This window comes from Perna viridis, chromosome 2 (assembly GCF_037379345.1).
Source record: "Perna viridis isolate PV_CMFRI_1.1 ecotype Kerala chromosome 2, ASM3737934v1, whole genome shotgun sequence".
NCBI lineage: Eukaryota > Metazoa > Mollusca > Bivalvia > Mytilida > Mytilidae > Perna > Perna viridis.
Window position 1 is genome coordinate 6,708,729 of NC_142446.1, and position 22,854 is coordinate 6,731,582.

Below are 22,854 nucleotides of genomic sequence, written 5' to 3' on the forward strand. Positions count from 1 at the left end.
TATGTTAAAACTTTCAGCACTGGTTGCTGTACATCACATCAGTAATAGTCCTTTTATGACTGGTACACATTATATGTTAATAACATGGTAGTTGATAGTGTAAGTTTTAGACAGATTCTATGTTAACCTACTATCAATAGCAGCTGAGTGTGTGTTGCTGGTAGCTATGGTAACTATACTATATCTGACCAAAGGCTTTACCGTGCTGAATGTGTATTTACAAGGTATATCATAACTCTGAAATGAAACAAACAAATATATACACAAATCAATAAAGATGTGAAAAAAAATCATGAGAAATTAGCAAAACACTATTGTTATTGATGTTTTTGAATGACTATGAATATTTTCGAATCTGAGATTTTATCATATCAATGAAGTGCACATGGCTTGTTGATATTTCCTCATTGTGAGTTATCCAAAGTTTATCATAATGTTGATACTTAATGCAATCTAGGATTTTTTTTCAATGAAAAAAAAATCAAAAAATTTTTTTTAACACTCAATATTGTTCAGCTTCACAGATCTTATGATTCAATACGCATAAAATCATGAAATACCCTGAAATATAATGAAGTAAATGCACAACAAATTATAAGCAGTATTTTTGCCTGGTCTATTCAAATTCCACTGACTAGTTAAGTTTCAGAGGAGTTGCACAAATATACTGCTTTAGAAGTAAAATATTAAAAAATTCTGAATTCAAATGGGCATAACTCCTACAAAATTTCTGAATTCAAAGAGGCATAACTCCTACAAAATTTCTGAATTCAAAGAGGCATAACTCCTACAAAATTTCTGAATTCAAAGGGGCATAACTCCTACAAAATTTCCTGGTAATAAGAGCAACTACCTATGGTTTCTCATTCAATGAAATTCAGTGAATAGTTACAGAGAAGTTGCACTGAACAGCTGCTTTACAGTATAAGTATATTTAAGAAAATATGTAAGTTAAAAGCGACCTTTCCCACACAAAATTAAGAGAACAAAATTCCTAGTAACATGAAACTACATATGATGTCTTTGTTACCTATCAAGTATCAGGAAAGAGAAATTTTCAAAGGATCTGAGCTGCAAAGTCATTTCATATATCCACATTTCCCTCTTTACCTATTTTCTTTTCCTCATGCCAGCCATTTCACAAAAACACATTTCCCTCCCTACCATTTTTCTCTTCCTCATGCCAGCCATTTCACACACCCACATTTCCCTCCCCACCATTTTTCTTTTCCTCATGCCAGCCATTTCACAGACCCACATTTCCCTCACTACCCTTTTTCTTTTTCTCATGCAAGCTATTTCACACACCCAAAGTTCCTCACTACCAGTTTTCCTTTCCTCAGTCCAGACAATTCACACACCCAAAGTTCCACTCTACCAGTTTTCCTTTCCTCAGTCCAGACAATTCACACACCCAAAGTTCCTCTCTACCCGTTTTCTTTTCCTCAGTCCAGACAATTCACACACCCATATTTCCTCCCTACCTGTTTTCTTTTCCTCAGTCCAGACATTTCAGAATTAAGTCCTAGTTTATTATGTTCATTACTGCCACAAGCCAAAACACGCCCTGTTGTTGTTATCAGAAATGTTCCGTCACTTCCACCAATAACATGCTTGACTAGATGTTTTCCTGGAGTCTTAACCTATGATACAGAAAGCTAGTACAAAATAAGCATTCTTTTTCACCTGTGAGATTATTTCCCAAATTTTCAAAGGTCAATGTTCCTACTATAGATAATCATATGAAAAACTAGAATAAAGTGATTTGCATGGTGAAGCTTGATACAACTGCATAGGTCAAAACCCTGAACAATTGCAGCAAGTATGGACACACAAATCAAATTTGACACAGCTTTGTATTTTGATTAGAATTAGACATTTGACACTGGATAAAAATTTGACCAGAACCAAAGTACTCACTTTTTGGCCCTTATTCATCCTAAATGGTTCCAGTCAAAACCTGTAAAATCAATATTACGATATTGTTGTTGTTCAATTCAAAAGCAATTCATTCCCTTTCACTGAAGCTATCACCCAGATATCAGAGAAAAATACTTGTTTCTGGTCTCCTTGTGGCCCTTATTCCTATTTGACTCAACAACTCTAAAAATCAATCCCAATCATTTGTGGTATATGGCACCTTGTAGTAAAATTTATATGAGATCTATCACACTTTTACTCAAGCAATTCTACAGACATACGGTAAATGCTTGTTTCAGGCCCCTTTCTGGCCCCTAATTCCTACATACGAGGATCAAGTCTTAGCACCCAAAATCAATCCAAGTCTTCCTTTGGTTGAATGGCACCTTACAATACAATTTCAAAAAGATTCATTTACTAAACGTCAAGTTATTGTCTGGACATCATAACAAGAGCCTCCCGGGAGCCTAAATCGCTCACCTGGTTAAATTTTGTCTTTCAATGACAATAAATTTAACAAGAAGCTGTCTAATAATTTTGACTCAAGAAGACTTTTGTAGGACTTATCATAAGGATCATAACATGGCTTAACAGATAAAAATGAAAATTTTACCACAGACAGAACTCATCATGCTGAACACTTTCACCCTATGTCAGAATTTGAATCAGAACGGTTTTGGAGATATATAATCGAAAATCTACAGTCTGACCCTAATATTCTATTTTTAGTAAAGGTGGCCATCTTTTTTTTTTATAAAAAATCTATAAAAAAAACGTCAAAAAGTGCAATATAGCAACAACAATAAAATGTCAATAAGTGCAATAACTACTAAATGACTTAACAGGTTTAAATGAAAATTTGACCACAGATATTTGACCTTTAGCCAGGTGAGCTGAAAATGCATTTTTCTAACCCCACTTTTTGGCCCCTTATTTCTGATAAGTTCAAGTCATTAAAACCAAAATTGATCCAAGTCTGACCATTGCGGTATAGAATGTTGTGGAACAATATCATAGACATTCCTATGCTTCTACTTGACTTATATAATAAAATTCTATTAAATACTTGTTTTAGGCCCCCTTTTGGCCCTTAATTCTAAAACTGTTGGGGTCAAAACCCCAAAAATCAATAATAACCTTCCATTTGTGAGTTAAAACCTTATAATAAAATTTTAATAAGAACAGCCACCTAACACTCAAACTATTGCACAAAAACCATGTGTCTACCAACAACTATGACGACAGATGAAGACAGCACCATACCAATATACAACCACAAATTTGTTCTGCAGTTGTATAAAAACTGCAAGCAAACCTCCATTTGTGATACCCCAACTCCTCTCCATAGAAAACATATTTGAAACCACATAAGTGATTTTAGTCATTCAGACGTAAAAACAAACTAGAGGCTCTAAAGAGCCTGAATCACTCACCTGGAGAATCTGAGGTCATGTTGTCATATAACTGACAATTTAAACAAAAGGTTTAGAAAGTTTCTGCTACTAACGTCATTCCTGAAATCCATTGAACCACCTGAGCCACATAAATGCAGAGATATAAGCAGAAATGTGTTTCCCCTTAGGGTTTCAAAGGCAACTTTCAGGGATCACAACCACCCACTGAACCACCTGAGCAATACAAAAAGTAGATCATTTGTAAAGGGCATTGAGATAATTAACCCTATCAAGTTTCAAACATTGGCAACACTGGTTTCAGAGGATTTGACCTTGGAAAATTAACCAATCAGAAGCTTAAATAGCCTCTGGCCGCCATCTTGTTTCATCAAGCAGAACTTTTGTAGATGCTCTTGCAGACATCATTTCTGCTAAGTTTGGTTAAAATTGGTCATGAGGTTTTCATGTACAAAATGTAGTTGAGCAAAATGAAAAAAATTCGTGGACGACAAACGTAAAGTGATGACATAAACTCATGGGAACCTTTGGTCCAGGAGTGCTTAAAAGGAGGTGCACAATGGCATCATGTAATAAAGAATATGTGAAAGTTTTTAATATGCCATTCAATGTTTCCAGACAAATTGCACATCAGAAGGTGGTCCCCTTTCATAGACCAATGACAAAATCCATGGCTTACATCAGGAAACCCTAAAAGTCATTCTGAGGGGGAGAGGGAGGGGGTACTGGAAATTTAATTCTCAGCTGCTTTGAGATCTTAATTATGTAGAAAAAGTTAAGATGTGCATAAATGACACAGTATCTCAATACTATTCTTCTGGAGATGTGAATGACCCTTTGAATATTCAACTTTTATGTAATGATCAGTTGTTTTTTGAAATCCTTAAGATGAAGATTAGAAGTATGTCAATATCATATAGTATTGCAGCAAAGTCGAGAGAGGAAAAGGAAGTGATTATTACTCTGGAAAAGATTAACAGAATCTAGAAGATGTTATGAATTCGGCACCTGATGCCAATACATTATTATCTTTAAATCAGAAGAAGTCCGAGTTAGAAAATAAAAGAGAACAAAAAATAGAGGGCATTCTACTTAGATCAAGAGCAAACTGGCATGAAAATGGAGAAAAATGTTCACAATATTTTTGCAAACTAGAAAAGAAAAATTTTATTAAGAAAACCACTACTGAATTAATAGATGAGAAGGGTAATCACATTTCTAATCATTCAGAAATTCTTCTTGAACAACAGAAATTTTATAAGAATCTGTATTCAAGGAGAATCTTTAGCACTGATGATGAATCTTTTTTCAGTCACAATGTTAAACTCACAGAAGAACAAAGAAACTTCTGTGAGGGTAACCTTACATATAAAGAATGTGCGGAGTCACTGATAGTAATGGTAAATGGAAAGAGTCCAGGCTCTGATGGTTTTACTGCAGATTTTTACAAATTCTTTTGGAAATATATTGGTCCATTTCTTTTTCGTTCTTTGAAATTCGGATATCAATCAGGAACTTTATCAGATTTTCAATATCAGGGAATTATTACTTGCATTCCAAAAGATGGTAAAGACGTTTTATGGGCAATTGGAGACCTATTAGTTTAATAAACACTGATATAAAAATAGCTTCCTCTGTAATTGCTTATAGAATGAAATCTGTATTACCATCTATTATTAGTGATACTCAAAAGGGATTTATTAAAAACAGATTTATAGGTGAGAATACTCGATTGTTGTATGATTTAATGCATTATCTTGAACAGCATGACAAAACCGGTTTATTATTACTTGTGGATTTTGAAAAAGCATTTGATTCGATTGAATGGGAGATTTTGAACAAAGCACTTAAGGGTTTCAATTTTGGTCCATCTGTTTCTAAGTGGCTGGAAATTTTCTATTTGAAGGCCAGAAGTTGTTTTATAAATAATGGTCATATGTCAGACTTTTTCAGTCTTGAGAGAGACTGTCGACAAGGCGACCCCCTTTCACCTTATTTATTTATTATTGGAGTGGAATTACTTGCTATGAAGTTAAAGGCTAATAAGAATAATAAAGGCATTGAAATTAAAGATAATGATACATTATTAAGTCATTATGCTGATGATACTTGTTCTGGATGGTAGTGAAGTTTCATTGAAAGAAACACTTGATTGTTTTGAGTCTTTTTATAAGGTATCTGGTTTAAAGATGAACACTTCCAAGACAAAGGCTGTTTGGGTCAGAAATAAAAAATATTCAGATCTCGTTCTTTGCCTGGATAAACATCTTCACTGGACACACTCAAATTTTAGAGTATTAGGAATTGATTTTTCTCTTGATCTTAATCGTATGTTAGATCTAAATTTTTCAAAAAAAATTAAGGAAAATTCTGCTATATTGAAGAGCTGGCAACACAGAAAACTTACATTATTGGGTAAAATTACTGTAATTAAAACTCTAGCACTGCCAAAATTAATATATCTTTTAAGTTCACTGCCTAACTTACCTCAGTCAAAGTTAAACGAGTTAAATTCCCCTCTTTTACAGTTTTATATGGGGTGGGAAACCTGATAAGATCAAACTGACCACTTTGATTGGTGATATAGCACAAGGGGGATTGAAGATGATACACCTGCAGTCTTTTAATAATTGTATTAAAGTTAGTTGGATAAAGAGACTGATTAACAATTTGGATGGGGATTGGCAAAAATTACTTTTATATCATGATCTAAAAAACTATGGCAGTGATAGAGTTTTAAAAATCCAGAAAGAAAAACTAAAAGAAATAATGGATGTATCAACAAATCCATTCTGGAAAGATGTATTTGACAGTATGTATTTAGCAAAACCACGTACAAAAGTTTGTATTAAAGTAATTTTATCGTTAGGTATTCTCAATTTTGTAGATGTGTGTGATTCTCCTTTTTATGTTAAATGGAAACAATATGGTGTACAATATTGATCTAATTGATCCTCAGAACAAGAATTTTTGTACATTTCAACAAATGAAACAGAAGATTAATACAAACAATTTTGTCAAATATTATAGTCTGATCTCAAATGTTCCAAAATGTTTTAAAGATCACATAAAAGAAAATACTGCAAATGTTAGTTTAGTATCATTTAACCCTGTTGACAATTTTTTTCAAAGGATTGTTACCAGCACAAAAGTGAAGTTTATATACAATGATTTTATAGACAATGTTGTTTAGTTACCCACTGAAAAATTTTTGAAGTGGGAAGACTTACTTAGCTGTGATATTGTTAACTGGTCTAAATATTTTATTATTTTAAACAAAGCATGTAAGAATTCTTATTTACAAAATTTTCAGTTCAAATTGTTACATAGAATTATTCCAACAAATTCTTTCCTTTTCAAAATAAAATTGACAAACACAAACTTGTGTACTTTTTGTAATTCTCAAGAGGAAACATTAGAAAATTTGTTCTTTGATTGTCCAGAGGTTCTTCAATTTTGGACAGCTTTTACTCAACAGCTGAGGTTATATTATGCAGATTTTGTTTTTGATAAAGAGAAAGTATTATTTGCATTTAAGTATGAAACTTTGTTCATTAATTTATTATTTATAATTGCTAAAAATTACATTTACAAGTGTAAATTAAATGAACAAAAACCAAACATTACTAATCTAAAGTATAAGATCAAGAGTTATCATGCAATGGAACTATATGTAGCAAAGAAAAATAATAAAGTTCCGGTAGTGGAAAGATTCTGGGCCCCTTTGCAATACATTTTTCCTAATTAATGTCTGTATCACATGTATTATTATAATTGTTATTACTGTTATCATTATTACGATTACTATTATTTTCTGTTGGTCATGATATTAAATTAAGAGCATATCTACTATCAGTAAATTTAGATTTGCTATACATATGATAGAGTGAATGCAAGTGTGAGTGAGTCAGATTTTAATATTACATACCATATCTTATTTCTTTCAATTTTTTCTCAGTTATATTTAAAAAAATATATATAGTCTGATCGTTTACAATTATTATATCACCTTTAATCCCTGCCACACCCTAGTCAGGTGGTGATTTAAGGGTAGCTGTAAAATCCTGACTATTCAAAAATAAATAAAAGATAAAAAAAAAAGTCATTCTGATGGAACACAAAATATGAGCTGCACAATGCCATCATGTAATAAATAATCTGTGAATTATTCCTTAAATTCCATTCAGCAATTTCAGGGGAGTTACAAATTAGAACTGGAAATAGATGAGCCAAGGAACAGAAAGACAGATGGACAGACATCATGATTCCTATATACCTCCCACAATTCAAGCAGAGGGTAAAACAAATGATTACAATTTAAAAGAATATTGAGACCCTTGATATCAATTACTGGAAAGAAACTGTGCTTACATTATATTCTGATGAGTCCTTTCTGTTAACTGTGTACAAATTTCATGTCAATTTGATGTTACTTGAAAAGGTCTTAATATTCACTGACTCCATGTTGATAGATTGTCAAGTTCCAATAGTGTATGGTTAAATTTAACCATTATCCAGGAATGACTTAACAGGACACATTTATAAAAGACAATTATAACTTTATTTGGGATTAAATTTAGGAGTGTCCAAATTCATTTGGTGACTTTAAGTGTACATACTTTTTGTGGAGAAATGTAATCATCTTCACTGTTCAGTCCAAGTCGACCTGTTAAGATTAACAACACTTACATTCAGATAAAATATTCTTACATACTTCTTTTTAAAATTAGCATATTAAAAATTAATAAATAAAAGAAACAATCTGTAAATGAAGGAATAAAGTACAAATATAGATATTCATTTTCATTTAAATATGCTGAAGCACTCCTTTACACATTTAAATGTGCTGAAGCACACACATTCAATCAAACATATTATATTGCACTTGTAATCCAAGGAACATGTCAAATTATCTATTTTTCCATGTATACAATCTATATCACTGGTCTGTATCTATTTATCTAAGGTACATCTTTGTACTTGTCAAACTCTATACACCACCAGGTATACAGTCTCAAACACTAGTCTGTATTTATCAACCTAAGGTACTCACCAAACTTTAAACCCCACCATGTATATAGTCTTGATCATTGGTACTCAACAAAGTTTATACACCACCATGTATATAGTATTGATCATTGATCTGAATTTACTCATTAATCCAAGATACTCACCAAATTCTCCACATCCCCAGGTATACACATCTCCATCTTTGGTCAGGGCAACACAATGGTTGTCACCACAGGAGATTTCCTCCACTGGTTTGGAGGAGAAAAAATCCAACTGGGTCAAACATAGAACTTCATCTCCCATTGCATTACCTACTCCAAGGCAGCCATAATAGTCTGATCCACAACTGTATACTTGGCCAACATCTAAACAAACAGGCAGCATTGATTTATATTCTCTTATCAAAGTAAACCTAATAATAAGGATGAGAGAGAGTACCACATGGAGATTTAACATCAAAGCAAAGACGAGAGTGCACCTTGTGGTGATTAAATGTAATCAAAATAAAGATGAGAGTGCACCTTGTGGTGATTAAATGTAATCAAAACAAAGATGAGAGAGTACTTTGTGGTGATTTAACACAATCAAAGTAAAGATGTGAGTGCACCATGTGGTGATTAACTTAATCAAAATAAGGATGAGAGAGTGTACCTTGTGGTGATTTCATGTAATCAAAAGAAAGATGAGGGAGAGTACATGTGATAATTTAAACTAATCAAAGTAAAGAAGAGAGTGCACCTTGTGGTGATTTAACTTAAGGGGTAGACCTAAGGAAAGGGACACAACTCTTACAAGTCATTGGAATGTTTGTATTCACTATTTTACATCAATCTCATGTAAGCATCAAAGTAACTAGGACTAATTTTAAACTGTTTCAAAGGTTTTGGTGACACTGAATATAATACAGTGAAACTTCTCAAAACCAGCCACCACTAGGACAAGAAAAAATGGCCGGTTTGTGAAAAATAGCAATGCATTCTAAGAGCTGTTCCATTATTGTGTTCTATAACCCTACACCTTGTCAGTTTGTTGGTCGAGACATGTTAAATGCCGATTCAAAACTTTTGGCCTTTTATTACATTTCAAAGCTTGCATCATTTTACAAACGGTATTGCAACAAAATAATGTTCACGGTTTTGAAAGAATGTGTATTTAAGATCAAAGGGCTATTGATGGTAATTAATATGTATTGTTTTCGTAAATTACCAATCAACAAAGTCTAATAACTTCACTCCTATGTTGTTTTGCCTTGGATACAAGTCACATTAAGGCTAAAAACCACTAATTCCACTTCCCATAGGCTTCTATGCTAATTTCACAATATTCAATGGCTTCTCTGGACTTTACCTTAACTTTAACCTGCAGAGGACTATATATCAGCATGATTCTACATATGTCAGCTCACAATCCTCAGAATGGCATGTGGGGTTAGCAGACTTGCAGTGCAGTACTGGTCACCGGAAGTGAAGTGTCTATAAATAGCATGGGAAATCCCAGTGTTTTCACAAGATAGGGGTATATTTAGAAATCATTATGGAGATTAGGCTTCACATCACAAGAAGCAAAATGCACCTATACAATATACAGAAATGTTTTTCCTTTCAGAAACTGTTTAAATTTTTTAAATGAGATGAGAACTTTTTTCACAGCACTATGAGGAACAGGGGTAATTTCTGCGTAGGACTATTTTTGCGTACGTTCCAAATGCTCGTTGGTTGAATTGGTGGTCTGTAACCTTAATTAACAGTTAAAAGATAGTAAAGATCGTACTATTGAATGACCCCTGTTGCCTGACGTATGTATGCAACAATTAACACCAACCAGTGACAAAATGTGATGACTGGATTAAATTTGCTGATTAAACAACTGTCCCCTTCAATTATCATCTGTCCACTGATGGAATGCAAACCAGTCAGTGAATGAATTATTATTTACGTAATATTGCGTAGTCATTTACAGTTTTGTTGACACATTTATTACAGTTGAACAATAACCGGGCGACTAAATTGAGAGGTTGTTTTTATTTGAAATATGTAACTAAAACTGTAAAAAAAAACAGGCCGATGTACAGTTTTAGGGGGTGGCCGGTGTATTGAAGACAAAACACACAGGTTTTAAGGTATATCGGCCGATTTGAAGGGAAGACTGGTTTTCTGAGGGTCCAGTTTGGAGAAGTTATATCCCTTACCCTAGGTCTACCTCCTTAACCATAAGGTGAGTGAGAGAACTTCGTGGTGCTTTAACACAATCAAAGTAAAGATGAGAGAGATAGTCCATTTCTTTAATTTACAGTGCCTGATTAAATAAACATAAAAAAAATGCAAAAAAAATGTGATACAGCTTGATAATACACGATAAGCCAATGGTGACAGGTATTGACACCATATCTGACCTTAAGATGTCTCTTTGTTTGGATTATTTATTGTGTTGGATTGTGTTAAGGTTTGACACCACATAGGTTTCTGCTTAAGTTATAATGCAATTACAATGACATTCATCAGAAAGTCAGTCAGTGACCATAAATATATACTTGTAAAATCAGTGTATTTTGATCACTAAAAAAGAATGGTTGCATTATAAGTTATTTTTTAGCTGAGAAGGAAAATGATCTGCAATCTATGTTGAATACTTTGAATAAATAGTGTTTTTTCTAATGATTAAGTTGTAAACTTATTAAGGACTAAAACTGATCATTTAGACTACTGTCATATAAAAGGTTTTGTTTAATGGGAAAAATGTGGATATGGTATATAAATATACATATTTGAGTTTGGCAATAAATGAATAGTCAACTTATAATATGACTATATAAAGCTGTTGCAAAGGCACAGGGATGATTAATACCAAAATGTAAATCTGATGGTGTATTTGAATAATCTGTTTTTTTTAAGATTATTTAGTACACTTGTTATGTCAATGATCTAATATGGTGCATCAAATTCGTGTGATAGAAATTAGACATATAGTAATCCTGTAAAAAATAGTAATGAATTTTTATGGGTGTTGGCAAGTACACTCCAAATCTATCATTATATCACCTTGGTATCATGTGTTATCAAACAATGGTCTAGTATTTTTAGGACATCGTCCAGGTTTACCAAGATGTGTGATAATGCAAATAAATAAAAAGGTATTCTGCTTGGGATTATACTAGAATAGAAAGGCCTAGGGTGTGATTAAATTGGTCCACATTAATAATTGTCATGAATTATTTCCATGAAAATGTTGTCTTTGTACTTGATGGTTAAGCATCCTCAATACACACCACAGACTATTTCAACAATGGCGGAATAGGCAGGCAGGAATGTAAACAACGTCCAGTCATATATGTGAAATTATTATGATTCCATTGCATTTAAGAGACTATTTCTGTTCTAAAGTGATTTTGGAAGACTCAGTGACATTTCTGATGTATATATAATGCGTAAAAATAAGTCAAAGAGAGGAGAAAGGAATAATAGTTCAGATCAAACAGGTTTGACCCCACCGGAGAAAACGGCCTCCACAGGAACACACTTACAAAACACGAACACTTCTCAAGTAATAGCCCAAGCAAATGAATTGATATATGGTACTTTGAGCCCACAACATGTATAACAAGATGTTTCATATATACAACAAACGTTTCCGCCGCCGCAACCTTGGCCAACTTTTCCAACTCCACTACAACCCTCTTCATTTCACCAAATGTACCCACTTCAAAGCACACCAATCCATGCATCCCCTAGCCAAACTGATACAAAACAGATACCTCCTGCATCCCAGAGATTGTCGCCTTCCCAGCCTATTGACCTGAATATGACACTTCAGAGTATTATTGCCAATATGAACACTATGAATGGTAAATTAGAAAGTCTTAACAATACAAACAACTTTATTCAACAGAAATTACAAAAACTCGACATTCTAGAAGAAATTAATAAAAAACTGATAACTGTAGAGGAAAATATTACACAAATGAAAACAGAAATTAATGACATTAAAAACATTCAGGAACAACAGGCCAAAACAATTCAGAACGAAGAGCGACATCATCATGAAATTGAAGATAGAATGCGATACTTAGAGGGTAAAAACAGGAAACTAGAAGTCGAAAAAAACGAAATACATGAACAACTCCTACAATTCCAAACACACTCGATGAAATATAACTTGATATTCACTGAGTTGAACGAGGCAGAGGATGAATCCAGAGAACAAACTGAACAAATTGTGAAAACATTTATTGATAAAGAACTAGAAATTGAAAATGCGAATGATATACAGTTTCAGAATGTGCACAGACTGAAAATATGTAATGATGGTAAACCCCGTAGTATCATTGCGCGATTCATAAACTATTCTGATCACCAGCAAGTGCTACGCGAAGCTTCCTTAAAACTGAAACTTAACCCACAACACTGTCTACCAACAGTATCCTCAAGAGATAAGTGAAAGACGAAGAGCCCTTGTCCCAAAACTTAAAGAATTTCAAAGACGTGGTCAAAATGCAAAAATTGTGTATGATCAACTGATTGTAAACCCACAGCGCTATATACCCGAACCCCATGGTGACCTCAACATTCCTGGACAGACATAGGTCAACAGCTCGGACACACATGAACGGCTATCAAGAAATGATTTCAAAATAACATTTATAAATGTATGTGGACTTAAATCAAAATTATTAAACATTGATTTTTGTGATATGATTAAATTATACGATATCGTATGTATATTAGAATCCAAACTAGACAAATATGATGTTCTTATGGTTCCAGACGGTTATGATTATGTCATAACAAATAGAAAATTGATAAAGAAAATCTGGGGGTGTAGTAATTATTTACATTTTTATTTGTCAGAGTACATTACATTTTTAAAATCAGAATCCGAATTCGTTCAGTGGTTTGAGATTCATTCAAAATTTACAGGTCTATCAGAAAAGGTTCTTATGGGTTCGGTTTATACTCCTCCAGAAAATTCAAAATATGCATCTGAAAATGTGTTTGATGAAATCGAATCAAAACTTATATCATTGTCATCAAAAAACGCAAATTATGTTTCCCTGTTTGGCGACTTTAATGGTCGCACTGGCACTATGCCTGATTATGTCATAACTGATGTTGATTTGCTCGACAATTTAGGTTTTTTGAACAAATTAGATGATGACAAACTAAAGAGAATGTACTCCTATCAGGTTTTACTTCATAATAAAATACAGTTGGATAGAAGCTCTCAAGATACAGGAAGAGCCAACAACTATGGTAAAAAAATTATTGACATGTGTAAAAGGTGTTCCCTATATATGGTCAATGGCAGAATTGGATTAGACAAACTAATTGGAAAAACTACGTGTAAAGATATAAGTCTTATTGACTATTTATTGTTATCCTCTGATTTGTTTAATTATGTAAATACCTTCTCTGTTTTGGAATTTGATCAGAAGTTCTCTGATGTCCATAACAGAGTTCATTTTTCTTTTTCATTTCAACATGGTGAGCAAATAAATCCAAATAATAATAATAATAAGTCTAATGATAAATTCTTTGTAAAATGGAAGTCTCAGTTAATAAATCAGTTTCAGCAAGAGATTCCAGCACACCTTAGGGCAACTGACACTAGACTCGATGACCTAATTGTAACAGATAACAAATACAGCGTCTGAGGTCGTGGGTACTTTTAACAAGAGGGAAAGAAAAGGTAAAAATACGGATAGCAAACCGTGGTTCGACTCCGATTGTAAGAAAAAACGCGATACTTTTCATAAATTTAAAAAGGAAAATAATTCAAATACATCAATCGAGAATAAAAACTTACTAAACTGTGCGTCTCGTGAGTATAAAAAACAAATGACCTGTAGTTATAAAAATTACCAAGAAAAATATATTCAAGAATTACGTAAACACTCCAAATCTGACTCGAAGAAATATTGGAACATTTTGAATAGACTCAATAAATTGTCTAAAGACAAGCCCGACATACCTATAGAAACTTTCTATGAATATTTTAAAAATCTTAATGCAGATAATGTAAATGATGAACCTAATAATTATGAGATCAATGATGTTGATCTTCAACTTATTGTCACAAATAACCCTCGTATTGATGACATTATTAATGGGCCAGTAACTGAAGATGAGGTAAAAAGGGCAGTTTCCAAATTAAAAAATGATAAAGCACCGGGGGTAGATGGTGTTATCATTGAATACATAAAAAGTATACCACCAGAGTATATACCTTTATTTTGTAAACTCTTTAATGTGGTCTTTGACTCTTCAATTATACCCGAAAACTGGCTAATCGGAATTGTAAAACCAATTTATAAAAAATAAAGGCGACAAATTCAACCCAAATAATTTTAGGACAATCACACATATAAGTTCCTTAGGTAAATTATTTACTTCAATTTTGAACGATAGACTAAACGACTTCTCATGCGAATTTGACTTGATCTCTAAAAATCAGGCAGGATTTAGGAAAGGACATTCAACAACTGATAATATATTTGTGCTTCATTCTCTGATATCCTTATATTTGTCCTCTGGGAAAAAATATACAGTTTATTTATTGACTTTAGAAAGGCATTCGACACTGTCTGGAGGACGGGACTATGGCAGAAACTCTAGAGTAGTAATATTAAGGGAAAATGTTTCAAAATTATCTACAATATGTATAATAACATAAAATCCTGTGTCCAATATAAAAATGAAAAATCTAATTTTTTCCCTTGTTTAGTAGGAGTTCGACAAGGTGAGAATTTGTCTCCCTTTCTCTTTTCTATATTCCTAAATGATTTAGAAACCTTTTTCAAAGATTTAAATAATGAGCCACTACAAATGATACAACAAAGAGGTCAAGACATACTACAAACATATCTGGAAATTTTTGTCTTATTATATGCAGATGATACTGTAATCTTGGCAGAATCTAAAGAAAATCTACAGAAGACGTTGAATATCTTTGAAATGTACTGTGAAACATGGAAACTTTCAGTAAATACTAGTAAAACTAAAGTAATGATATTTGGTAAGAGAAAATCTAAAATAGATTATGTTTTTAAGTTAAATGATACTATCCTAGAAATTGTTGATCACTATAACTACTTGGGATTGCTTATAAAATATAATGGTTCTTTTAATGATGCTAAAGATGAACTCATTGAACAAGCACAAAAAGCTCTGTTTGCCTTATATAAAAAAATTAGAAACTTGAATTTACCTATTGATATTCAAATTGAACTTTTTGACAGTCTTGTCGAACCAATTTTATTATATGGATCCAAGATATGGGGTTATGAAAATACTGCGAAGATTGAACGTGTACATATTCAGTTTTGCAAACGCATTTTAGGACTTAGGAAAAGTACGCCTAATTTTATGGTACATGGTGAACTTCAGCGATTTCCGTTAGACATAAATATTAAATTAAGAATGGTAGAATGATAAAAAATGAAAATAAACTGAGTAGCATTATGTTTAAACTGTTGCTAAATTTACATCAAAATGGTACGTGCTATTCAAAATGGATAGCTTACATAAAATCAATTTTTGACGACTGTGGCCTAAGTTTCGTTTTCATGAATCAGCAGTATACAGATATTTCATTATATAAGCCAATTATTAAACAAACGTTGAGGGATCAATTTATTCAAAAATGGTTTCAAAGTTTAGCGGAATCGTCCAGAGGTTCTTGTTATAGTATATTCAAAACAAATTTCTGCAAAGAAAATTATCTACTACAGCTTTCGGGACAAGCAAAGCATTTGATTACAAAATTCTGATGTTGCAATATCAATATCCCAATAGAAAAAGGAAGATGGCATAATATTCCGAAAGAAGAAAGGATATGTGTGTTATGTACTGAAAATACAGTGGGGGATGAATTTCATTATTTATTCTTATGCAAAAATGCTAAAGTTGTTGAATTTAGAAATAAATTTATTCCATCATATTATATAAAAAATCCATCAACTAATAAAGTGAAGTATATATTTAGCTACTGCCATAAACAACTTTTGAGTAACATTGCTGTGTTCATTAAAAACCTCTGCTCGCTCATCTGAAATACATGCTTTGCTCATTTACTGATTTGGTTTCATATATTGATACTTTCTAGTCTTCTCTAGTATCACTCTATTCCAAAAATTGGTATATTATCTTTATTTGACCTGTTTTTCTTTATTTAATATATTTATGTATATATCTGTATGCTTCGTTATCTTATTTCATGTAAATGTTTATACCTGTCTGTTTTGTTATTTTTGTATCATGTATATATTATGTCCTCATGTAACACATAACATGTGTCTGAGTGTAAATAAAAGAATCAGAATCAGACTATATATCAATAGCCTGAATAAAACCAGTTCACACAAAATGTTATAAGAGGGGAAAAAGCCTTGAATTCACATAAGTGGCTCATCTTGCAAAATGTTAAAATAAATTTTTTAAAAATAAAAGCCAAACAAAATTGTTGATACATGTAATTCTGGTTACTAGGCCTCTGCATAGATCTTGATCTACCTGTAACAGCTAAAGTGAAGTCTTCCCCACAAGAAACCTGAATGAATCCTCCACCACCAGGTGAATCTATCTTCTGTGGAGCCTTATATGCTGATTTGTTTCCTTGACCAAGTTGCCCAACTATTTCTGCTCCTCCTTGAACATTCTGCAAAAAAAATTTAATTTCTATGAAAATGATCTGAACATTAAAACAATATTATTGGTAGGTAACATACACACATACACTGGTCCATTGAAGATTATGGAAGTAGATACAGTTCACAAATTACATATTTTTTTTTATGGTACATATCAAATTTTGTGTTGTATAATCTAATAATATGCTTTGCAGGGTACAGCAAGATATGCCTGCAGAGGTTGAAACCTACATAGTAGTGACAAGTATAGATACAACATTCAAACCTGATACAGCTATCATCTAATGTTTGATAAAGGATAAGATTTTGACCAGAGTAGAAGCAGTAAAATAACTTGTGTCTAAAGAAGATCCAGGCAGAAGGTGGCACATGCCAAATTTTATTTTTAAAAAATGTCATCCATAAGAGATTGCATCTTTTCATAGAAATGAATTTTAGTATGTAAGAAAAAAGTCCCCTGGCCTGCACTAAGTCAAGATTTGAATTAATAGAAAATGTATGGCAAGTGTAGAAACACGGTATAACATGTGAAAAAGACCATTTTTCATATCAAAGGTGTAGAGGATCTCAAGCTACAGCTGCAAGCCACATGGAATAAAGTGACTGAAACTTACCTTCAAAGTTTATACAAATGGATTCACTTTGAAAGTCATCATCTCAAAAACAGTAAAAAGACAATTCTTTTGGGGGGAGGGGGTGGCCCCCTTTGGCCCCTTATCATTAAAAAGAACCTTAGAGATATCTGAAGTATGATTGAAAAATCACTAGCTTATGGTAAATTAACTTGACTCTCTATGATTTTTGATTTTGAAATAACAATAGACAGTTTCAAAACCCAAGGTAACCTAAGGAGTTGGCAAATTGGTAACCAAAACCAACCATAAAAAGTCAGTAACTCTCTATTTACATGCTAAAACAAATTTTATCTATTCACAAATTCTTTTCCCAAGAAAGAATAACAAAATATTGCTGAACTCAAATTTACACTGGAATCATGTGACAATTGATTGTAATTTGATAATTCTAATATGACATGCTCCACAGCTCTTTAGACTACAGCCACACAAAAAAATGATAAGCGCATACCAACATTTTGTGCAATAGGCTGCGTCTATGAAAATAATATGAATAAGCTAGTCATAATAGAATCAAAATAAATCATGGAAACTCCATTTTATCATTGATTTACCACGGGCTGGCCATATATGTAACATTGTTTCACCCCAAGCGATATCAAGGGATGAAACAATGCGACATATATTGCCAGCCCATGGTCAAGAGAAACTGAAGTCTGCCTGAACAAGAAGGATATTCCCCTGGCCTGCACAAAGTCAAGATTTGAATTTATAGAAAATGTATGGCAAGTGTAGAAACACGGTATAACATGTGAAAAAGACCATTTTTCATATCAAAGGTGTAGAGAATCTCAAGCTACAACTGCAAGCCACATGGAATAAAGTGACTGAAACTTACCTTCAAAGTTTATACAAATGGATTCACTTTGAAAGTCATCATCTCAAAAACAGTAAAAAGATAATTCTTGAGAGGGGGTGGCCCCCTTTGACCCCTTATTATTAAAAAGAACCTTAGAGATATCTGAATATGATTGAAAAATGCAGGCAGGGATTTTCATGAGGAATCTTATAAAAAAAAATTCAAAATTAGACCAGGAATAAAAAATCTTTCTGTAAGGTGTGGCCAATTTAGCCCCAATAGACTGACAATGTTATATGCTATTTAAAATTTGTTAAGTTATCTTAAAACAAGATTTAATAAGAAACAAATTTAAAACAAAATAGTCAAAATTGAATGAGAAGTAAACCTTCTTAATTAATTTTTAAATAAACACCTATATACCCCTTCTGGCTCATTATTTGCAGAATGGAAGGGGGTCACTGACCCCATTTTAAATAGCAAGCTTCCTCAAATAGCAAGTAACAAAAAGATTTGGTTCATTTTCAGTTTCACATGGAAATGAAAAAATTAACGACAACATCATAACATAGTACAACCAAAATTTTTTCATCCGTATAAAAATCCTACAAGGTTAAATTTTGGGCCATTTGGACTCAAATCTACAACAATTCAAGAAGACCTATAACATGCCTGTGTCACCACTGTGTTAAAATCAGTGCATAAATAGCTTCAATATATGCATAATGTTGGTACACATAAAATTCACACAAATTTCCCAAGGTATATACTAATCATAGCACATACAGCTGAACAAAAAATGGGTAAGTCAAATGTAATAATTCATATTAAATATTTTGTCAGATTCCTCTATAAAAGGAGATTTTCATTTTCAATATGTATGTACAGTAAATATTGTGCAAAGTTTGAATAATATTTGTAAAATCCATTGAGTTTCATGATAAAGAGTGTAGATACAAAAATGTGAAGAAAAATGGCTTAGTTTAAAAATCTAAAAATATTTATTTAAGGTGCATTTCTTCAATGTGTATATCAACACATTGAAGTTTTAATAACACTAATCCAATAAGCTTTGTGGTTAAAGATTAAATAAAGTAAATACCATTTATGAACAAAGTAAAATAAAAAGCTTCGCAGAGCATGGCACAGTGGTCAAACCCTGAACAAGTGTGAACACAATATTATTTTTGACACACTAAAGTATAAGGATTTACAATTCATTATGGACACATATAATGGTTTGGACACTATATTGCACAAAATGTTGAATTAAATTAAAAATTTTCAATACAGACCAAAAATAAAAAAGTGTGGCCTCTTTGACCGCTTATAACTAGAAAACAGAAAGGCATAACTGAAATCTGATTCAAAAACCCAGTCAGGAATTTTAATGAGGAATGCAAAAATAAAACAAGAGGCTCCCAGGAGTCTGAATCACTCACCTGGTTAAATTTTGTCTTTCAATGGCAATAAATTTAACAAAAAGTTGTCTAACAATTTTGACATGGCTTAACAAATCAAAATGAAAATTTGACCACAGATAGATTTCATCATACTCAACACATTAACCCCATGTCAGAATTTGGCTAAACCTAATGGTTTTGGAGATATATGTGATAAACTGCAGTCTGACTCCTATGTTCTATTTTTAGTAACGATGGCCATGTTTTTTGACAGATCAAAGAAATAAACGTATGTTTTGAGCAAGATACCCCAAGTAGTGTCAGAGGAGAAGTAGCAAAAAAACACCAAAAAAGGGCAATAACTCCTAAATGACTACATAGATCTCATCATGCTGAACACTTTAACCCAGTCAGAATATGGCTTAAACCTTATGATTTTGGAGATATATGTGGAAAACTACAATCTGACCCCTATAATTCTATTTTTATTAACAGCAGCCATTTTTTTATGGATCAATTATCTAAACAAAAATTTTGTGCAAGATACCTTAAGGAACATATGTGCAAAGTTTCAAATAATTCCGCAAAGGAGTTTCAGAGGAGCAAATTTTTTGAAAATTGTTAACGGACAACGGATGCCAAGTAATGGCAATAGCTTACATGGCCTTCGGCCAGATCAGCTAAAAAGTAGGTTTTTTTTGTGTAGCCCCTTTGACCCCTTATAATTCGAAAACTGTAAGATATCTTAAACCTGACTCAAATATGCAGGCATGGATTTTTATAAAGAATCCAATAAATTAAGAATTTTTTTAAATCAGACCATAAATAAAAAAAAAGTTGAATTTTTCCAGCATTGGCCAACGTTACCCCATATAACTTCAAAACTGTCCGAAACACATAAAATCTACTTGATACATTTCTTTATACCAGAATTTAGTAAGGAGCACAACAAAATAGAATAATTAAAATTTAAAAAAAAAAAAAAAAATTATACATGGGTTCCAAAAAAACACCATTTTGATCCTTTTTTTCTAAAACGGTAGGGGCCACACAGTCCAAATTAAATAGGAAGCTTCCTTTAAAGGTAAGAAAATCATTTCAAAATTTCAGAATAATTGGGCAACCAAAACGCAAATTATCGCACAAAAATGAAGTGTCCCCAGACGACAAAAACTGTGCCTTAACATATGACTGTAAATTTTTTGTGGTCTTATAAAAAATGTTTCAACATGCTTCAATGTGAAAATGAATTTACCTCATTTCTCAATAATAAGAGATGCACATTTTCAATATGTATACAAGTATTTGTAAAGTTTGAATAACATCTGTTCAATACTTTTGAGTTACAGATTACACATGGTAGATACCCACTAAACCTGATGGATGGTGAGACAAAGTCAAGTGGCTACTTAACCTGATGGACAGTCGGACAGAGTCAAGTGGCTACAAAAACCTGATTGACGTTCAGAATTTCTTTTTTCAACCATTGTTTCGACCCATTTTCCTCAAATGATATGGGTCACAAAATCCCAAATTCTACCCAGCCTTCTATGTTGTGGTATGAACATTGTGGTACAATTTTATAGTGCTCCATACACTAATACTCAAGTTGTTGTAGAGACTCCAAATGTCATCATATGACAGAAGATGACAATGCAGACAACAGCGACAGCACAACACCATAATATTATAGCGTTGCAATTTTTTTGCAATTATACAAAAAGTGACAATACAGTAGATATTTGTAAATCAGTAAAACTCACAGCCCAAGTGTACAGTTCTTTCTCCATTGTAACAACAGCAAAATGAGCATAACCAACAGCTACCTGAAATGTACACATAAGTTATAGAAAGCAAAACAGATAGTGAACCTAGACAATTTCATAAGATTACTAGCTTCAGAAAATCTATCAAAAGAAAAAAAACAAGAGGCTCCCAGGAGCCTGAATCACTCACCTGACTGAATTTTGTCTTTCAAAGGCAATAAATTAAACAAAAAGTTGTCCCAGTAATTTTGACTAAAGAAGACTTTGGTAGGACTTATCATAAAGATCATTTCAGCAATTGATAGTTTCTTTCTATCTATTATAGTTTTCAAGATATTCACTGAAAACTAAAAAATTCACTTTCAATAGCAATGACTCTTACAAGTAGTCATCTGACAACTTTTAATCCTGGAGGCTAATGTAGTCCTAATAATAAGGATCATTTCAGCTATTGAAAAAAATTGGCTAAACCTGACGCTTTTGCAGTTATACACAAAAAATAACTGTCTGACCCCTATGTTTTATTTTTAGTAACAGCGGATGGATAAAAAATCCCCACATCAGTTCTAAGCAGGATACCCCTAGAAACATTCATACCAAGTTTGGTTTCAATTGGTAAAGTAGTGTCAGAGGAGAAGAGTTTTGAAAGATTGTTAATAATGACGACAATAACAGACACCAAGTGATAGCAACAGCTCACATGGCCTACGGCCAGGTGAGCTAAAAACAGCATAGTTATGTTGGTTTAAAATTGGTAAAATTAAAACAGTACAAGAAGAAGAGTAAGCAAAAATCCCTTATTCAGATTCATTGGGTATAATATATGTAGTGCCTTTATTTTAGTTTCACTTTTAATTAGTCCTTATACACTTTACATACCTGAACTGCACTTTTGCTTTTTGTAAATAAATCTTGTTTTACTGGTGTAAACTTTCCTCCACCCCATTGGTAAACCTGGTAAATACATTTAATGCATGTATATAGTTACTGTTCAACATCTTATTGAATTCCACAACCATTTTTCAGTCCATATCAAATTCAGACTCTGCCTATGGTAAACAGATTCATGGTGTAGAGAAACCAACAGAACAATCAGTGCTTTTTCAGTCTACATTTGCTATATTTTTATGAAACTATAGTCCTTTCTATACTCAGAGTTTTGAGAAAACCATACATTCATCTCCCACTATAATCAACAAAATCAAGAATAATAACTAAAGTGAATACACAATCTATATCATGCCTATCTAAAGTGTGGTCACCAAATG

General features: G+C 32.6%; 1 protein-coding gene across 5 annotated transcripts in view; it reads right to left on the reverse strand.

Moving 5' to 3' along the window:
- The window catches only part of LOC148623475 (serine/threonine-protein kinase Nek9-like), a 78,681-nt gene that overhangs the window by 30,083 nt on the left and 25,744 nt on the right, over positions 1 to 22,854 (reverse strand). For all 5 annotated transcript variants that reach the window (XM_088565286.1, XM_088565284.1, XM_088565285.1 and 2 more), the window contains 7 exons: positions 22,466 to 22,540; positions 21,584 to 21,646; positions 16,847 to 16,991; positions 8,507 to 8,707; positions 7,952 to 7,998; positions 1,485 to 1,643; positions 132 to 237 (listed from right to left, as the gene is read on the reverse strand). In XM_088565286.1, the coding sequence (XP_088421412.1) occupies positions 132 to 237; positions 1,485 to 1,643; positions 7,952 to 7,998; positions 8,507 to 8,707; positions 16,847 to 16,991; positions 21,584 to 21,646; positions 22,466 to 22,540 (796 nt within the window). The remainder of the gene's footprint in view (positions 1 to 131; positions 238 to 1,484; positions 1,644 to 7,951; positions 7,999 to 8,506; positions 8,708 to 16,846; positions 16,992 to 21,583; positions 21,647 to 22,465; positions 22,541 to 22,854) is intronic.